Here is a 6,117-nt window from a genome sequence, read left to right on the forward strand (position 1 = left end):
TTGTGGGGTTCCTACTGTGATTGGATAGGTAGACTCGGATGTGTAGGTGATGAGTAAGAAAAATATCATGTGGTCACAGCTGGCAGTTGAATCCCCATGCAGGCTGAACGAGCTTTGATGACTGTGGAGTAAAATAATTCTGACTATTACCTTCCCACCAAAAAAATAAAAGGTCTTTAACTTCTTTTCTGAAACACAGATCATCAAAGGGAGAAACTGCTATGAGTATGTGGATGGAAAGGACAGATCCTGGGCCAACTGGATGAGGTGAGGTCAGCAGGTCTCTGGGTGCCAGAGGGGACTCTCATCCCCCACAAGCCCATGTATCTGTCCCTCTCATCATGCCTCCCTCAGTGGTCTCCCTTAATCCTTTTTTCCTTCTTTTTCTCCATACAGTGTTCTTTCATTTCAGGGGACTTTTAGGAAGAAAGTATAGCACATGTCCTCAAAATATAAAGCTCTCTATTAGACACAATTTGGGCACTGGAAAGGTCCTTAAAGAGCCTAGATTCACCAGGGACACTGGATTACACTTTAATTTATCAAATGAACATTAATTAAGCACTTAGTATAGTCCAGTTTAAGTGAAGGAATACATTACTTAAACAGATCACACAACCTATGTCCTTATGGAGGACTTCTTACAGAAAGATATAAACAATTGCTTTTAGAAGCACTTAACTGTAATTTCCAAGAAGTGCAGTGTCAAGATAGTACAAACCAATGGTGACCTAAACATGTAATGGCAGCAAACCATCCCAGCCTCATTTCTAACTAAAACTTCCTGCAGAGGAATGGTCAGGGGCCCCTTTCCTGAGAGGGGCTCCCTTTTATCAGGGTTAACAGAATGTGAATCAACTACTATTGTTTCTGTTTTATTCTAACAAGACAAAAAGACATTCAATTTTCTGTGGTGACCTTGGGGAGGCAAGTGAATGGTACCCTAAATAAAGTGTAGTGGGGTTGGAGAAAGGCCTCCCAAGAGAAAACAGACGTGGGCTGAGTACTGGATAACTAGTGAGCTAATTCAGAAGCAGAGCCCTAGATCAAGCACCAGGTTCTGTGGTGTGAGACAGCTTGATTTAGAGTTTGGAGAAGCCAGAGATCACTGGATATTATGGCCAGTCAGGGTGGAGGTTAAGTCTAGAACTGCGTGTTAGAAAATGGTATTAGGCAGGATGAACACTGGCAGCGGGACTTGGAGGTAGGAATTCACACGACACACTGGCAGACGCTCAGACACTGAACAAAGATTCCCCGGGAGCATTAGGGGCAGTGGGCAACACCAGAGCCTGAGGGCCTTAAGAATCAGTGAGGAAGCTGGACATGGATGTAAGAGGTAGTGGGAATTCATCACTGTGGTTTTCTTTCCCTTCATCTGCCCCAATCCCAGGTATGTGAACTGTGCCCAGGATGATGAACAGCAGAACCTGGTGGCCTTTCAATACCACGGGCAGATTTTCTACCGAACCTGCCAGGTCATCAAGCCGGGCTGTGAGCTCCTGGTCTGGTGCGGGGACGAGTATGGCCAGGAGCTGGGCAGCAAGTGGGGCAGCAAGTGGAAGAGAGAGCTCATGGCTGGAAGAGGTGGGTACCACTGTTCTTCAAAACAGAAAGAAAAGAAAGAATTCTCCATAGAAACATTTATCATCCAACTCTTAAGTACAGAAAATCTACTCTCAAGTCAGTGAAGTTTCAAATCACATGCTTCAGAAATTCATCTGCCTTTGACTCTTAAGCAAAATTTTTATAATTTGTGTTTTTAAAATATTCCATACACAAGATACACAACTGCATATAGTGCTGAAAGACTGAGAGGCAAAAAAGTTTTCAGACACCAACCAGTTCTCTTACCAACGCAGTTTTTCTGCCACTTTTATAGTTATTTCTTCTTAATTTTCCTCCATACTTCTAAATAAAACATTTTTGTTTATAGGCATTCATTATTTTTTAAAGATTTTGTCCTGGCTGGTGTGGCTCAGAGGATGGAACACCGGCCTGTGAACTAAAGGGTCACCAGTTTGATTCCCACGGGGGCATATTCGTGGGCTTTGGGCCAGGTCCCCAGTATGGGGCATGTGAAAGGCAACCACACATTGATGTTTCTCTCCCTCTCCCTCCCTCCCTTCTCCCTTTTCTGAAAATAAATAAATACATTTAAAAAAAATTTTAAACAAGATTTCATTTATTTTTACGGAGAGTGGAAAGGAAGGAGAAAGAAAAATCAATATGCAAGGGAAACATTAACCGGTTGTCTGTGGCACACCCCCAACTGGCCCACAACCCTGGCATGTGCCCTGACTAGAATCGAACTTGTAACCTTTCAGTTTTCAGACAACACCCAACCCACCAAGCCACACCATTTAGGCAGGGCACATTGGTTCATCATTTCAGTGAATCATCATGAGAGATCCTACTCTGTGGTGCACAGTGTCCTGGGACCTGGAAATACAGATTAATGTGAGGATCAGAATCACTGCTCTTGAGCTGATGAGGGAAGGAGGGAAACCCAGGCACACATGGTTGCGTGTGCATAATACCATACAGCAGTTAGTGCTTTGGGGAAAACTAACCTAAAACAAGTGCCTGGGGCTCAGTGTGAGGGGAGGTGTGTGGCAGGTGGTCTGGGAAGGGCTCTCTCAGGAGACAACATTACAAAAATACCTGTGGGCAGAGGATCCCAGGCAGAGGGAGCAGCTAGTGCAGAGAGAAAAAGAGGTGCTGCGTTGAATTGGCTGAGGGTCACTCGGGTCTTGTCTCAGCACAGAGGGTAAAAACGGAGATCAGGCAGATGCTTAGCAACCCAGAGATGCAGTGCCAGTGATCCGAGTTGAGACACTGGGGACTTTCCTGAGAGAAAGTGTGCAGTCGTCAGCTGTAGAGTGGTGTGTTCTCTATTCTGATTATGTTTGGTTAATTTTTAGAAAATAAACTCCAGTGGGGAATCCACTCATATTATTTCATCCCCAAGTGAGAGAGCATGGTAGACTGGCCAGAGGGGAACAGGAGTCAGGCATATAAGACGTGTGGTTGCAGAAATATTTTGAAACAGGAGTTCTCTGTATCTGAAATGGGCTAGCACTGAATGAAATGAAACATGAATATCTGGTGTGAGGCTTGAGGAAGGACTTTTTAGAAGATTTTTATTTATTTATTTTTCGAGGGAAACAGGAGAAAGAGAGAGAAACATGAATGCCTGGTTGCCTCTCACACGCCCCCTGCTGGAGACCTGCCCACAACCCAGGCATGCACCTGACTGGGAATTGAACCTGCAACTCTTTGCTTCTGCCACTGGACCACTGAGCCACACCAGCAAGGGCAGGAAGGACATTTTATTTGACTGTTTTGGAAACCAGAGAGAAGCAATTCCTAGTTGGGGCCTGTGGTTTTCCTTTTTAACATGACTTAGAAGATACTGATACATGGAAAAGGTCACTGCAGTTCCATCCACACAGGGAGTGAAATGGTCTCTCGTGATCCTTGAAAGCCCCTAGTCTGGGCAATATTAGAAAAGACCCTTGGTGTGGGCTTTCTAGATTTCTGAAAAGGCACTGTAAAAAATAAAAAGGAAAATAAACTTCACGGGGACACTTTGAGGGATAAAGAGTTTGCATTGTCACCACGGTAAGAAGGATTCATGGGCAGGTCTTACCAGGAGACGAATCATACGGCCCAAGCGTTCTCATCAACATCTCCCTGACCAAACCTTTCTCTTTCAGCGGAACATGGAGAGACAAACAAAACAAAGCCAGAGGTTCATCCATGTCCCTCCTGCTCTCTGGCCTTCTCCAGTCAGAAATTCCTCAGCCAACACGTGAAACTCAGTCATCCCTCTCAGATTCTCCAGGGAACATCTGCAAGAAAACAGCTCCAAGCAGAGGAACCCTGCCCAGAGGATCAGAATCGACAACACCAACATACTAATACACACAACCAGAATGATAAAATTGAAGGTCAAGAGGCTAAAGAGAGGTCCAAACCTTTGCTTAAAAGGATCAGTCAAAAGAGAATCTCAAGATCTTTCCAACCTTCCAAAGAACAAATGACGAGCTCTAATGAGCATGAGCGAATGATGGAGGAAGAGCCTTTCAGAGGCCAGAAAGAGAGTCCAGAGGGTGCAGGCAAGTTCTTTGTGAAAGTAGGAATGTCAAGAATTGTAACAATTGAGCATGAAGGGTGTTTGCAAGGCTTAAATGATGGGTCACATCTCATCAGAGGCCAGAGAACCCACTCTGGGGAGAAGCCCTATGTCTGCAGGGAGTGCAGAAGAGGCTTTACCTGGAAGTCACATCTCATCACACACCACAGGACACACTCTGGGGAGAAGCCCTATGTCTGCAGGGAGTGCGGGAGAGGCTTTACATGCAAGGCAAGTCTCATCAGACACCAGAGTACACACTCAGAGGAGAAGCCCTATGTTTGCAAGGAGTGTGGGCGAGGCTTTACATGCAAGTCATATCTCATCACACACCACAGGACACACTCTGGGGAGAAGCCCTATGTTTGCAGGGAGTGCGGAAGGGGCTTTACACGGAAGGCACATCTCATCACACACCAGAGGACACACTCAGGGGAGAAGCCCTGTGTTTGCAGGGAGTGCGGGAGAGGCTTTACATGCAAGTCAGATCTCATCAGACACCAGAGGACACACTCAGAGGAGAAGCCCTATGTTTGCCGGGATTGCAGGAAAGGCTTTACACGCAAGTCACATCTCATCAGACACCAGAGGACACACTCAGGGGAGAAGCCCTATGTTTGCAGGGAGTGCGGGAGAGGCTTTACATGCAAGTCACATCTCATCACACACCAGAGGACACACTCGGGGGAGAAGCCCTATGTTTGTAGGGAGTGTGAGAGAGGCTTTACATGCAAGTCAACTCTCATCACACACCAGAGGACACACTCAGGGGAGAAGCCCTGTGTTTGCAGGGAGTGTGGGAGAGGCTTTACATGCAAGTCATATCTCATCACACACCAGAGGACACACTCTGGGGAGAAGCCCTGTGTTTGCAGGGAGTGCGGGAGAGGCTTTACATGCAAGTCACATCTCATCACACACCAGAGGACACACTCAGGGGAGAAGCCCTATGTTTGCAGGGAGTGTGGGAGAGGCTTTACATGCAAGTCAGGTCTCATCAGGCACCAGAGGACACACTCAGGGGAGAAGCCCTATGTTTGCAGGGAGTGTGGGAGAGGCTTTACATGCAAGTCAGGTCTCATCAGACACCAGAGGACACACTCAGGGGAGAAGCCCTATGTTTGCAAGGAGTGTAGGCGAGGCTTCACATGCAAGTCATATCTCATCACACACCAGAGGACACACTCTGGGGAGAAGCCCTATGTTTGCAGGGAGTGTGGGAGAGGCTTTACATGCAAGTCAGATCTCATCAGACACCAGAGGACACACTCAGGGGAGAAGCCCTATGTTTGCAGGGAGTGCAGGAGAGGCTTTACATGCAAGTCAGGTCTCATCAGACACCACAGGACACACTCAGGCAGGAAGCTCTATGTTTGCACGGAGTGTGGGAGAGGCTTTACACGGAAGGCACATCTCATCAGACACCAGAGGACACACTCAGGGGAGAAGCTCTATGCAGGTGGACTGAGTGAGTCCTGAGCATTAATTTGTATATCAATAGCCATAGAGAGTTAATGGCCTCTTACTCTCCCCAAGATTGCAGTTACTATACAAGTAACTGGTTAAACAAATCCTCCAGGTTTATGACAAGAGATGAGATGGACAAACAGTTCCATGAGTGATATGGGGATGTCAGCACCAATCTCCTTCATGGCTTATTGACATTCTCTTCTAAAATGTTTTGTCTCCATACAAATATGTAGCCCACATCTCTCATTCCGCCCATCACTGAAAGCAGAGAGTTCTGGAAGAGCCACAAAGAACTCACACAGCCACAGAAATCAATGCCTGCAAATGCATAAGTCTTTAGTCAATCTACACTGGTTTCTGTCCAAAAAGAGGGACTTGAGACAGATGCATCAGAGGAGGGAATTCCCCAGACTCCTGGGACGTGGGGCCTTTTCTCCTAATAGGCTTCCTACACTCCTCCCTTGGCTTCTCTTGGCTCTTCTAGTTTCCTACAACCTCTGGAGCCTCAG

At 46.6% G+C, this 6,117-nt stretch overlaps 2 protein-coding genes across 2 annotated transcripts; both read left to right on the forward strand.

Annotated features, from left to right (window-relative positions):
• Positions 1 to 234: 234 nt before the first annotated feature.
• On the forward strand, positions 235 to 3,818 carry LOC118977924 (histone-lysine N-methyltransferase PRDM9-like). The gene is made up of 4 exons (XM_037033102.1): positions 235 to 267; positions 1,394 to 1,587; positions 3,720 to 3,747; positions 3,797 to 3,818. Exons 1-4 carry the CDS (start codon positions 263 to 265, stop codon positions 3,816 to 3,818), a joined length of 249 nt encoding a protein of 82 aa, XP_036888997.1. The 5' UTR covers positions 235 to 262.
• Positions 3,819 to 3,943: 125 nt separating this feature from the next.
• Positions 3,944 to 5,413, forward strand: LOC118977890 (histone-lysine N-methyltransferase PRDM9-like; the record flags this gene model as incomplete). Its single annotated transcript, XM_037033063.1, has 2 exons — positions 3,944 to 4,205; positions 4,542 to 5,413. Coding segments are annotated over exons 1-2 (1,035 nt in total), but the record flags the coding sequence as incomplete, so codon positions are not given.
• Positions 5,414 to 6,117: the final 704 nt, after the last annotated feature.

This window comes from Sturnira hondurensis, unplaced genomic scaffold, assembly GCF_014824575.4.
Source record: "Sturnira hondurensis isolate 20B ecotype Veracruz unplaced genomic scaffold, ASM1482457v3 Scaffold0021593, whole genome shotgun sequence".
Lineage (NCBI taxonomy): Eukaryota > Metazoa > Chordata > Mammalia > Chiroptera > Phyllostomidae > Sturnira > Sturnira hondurensis.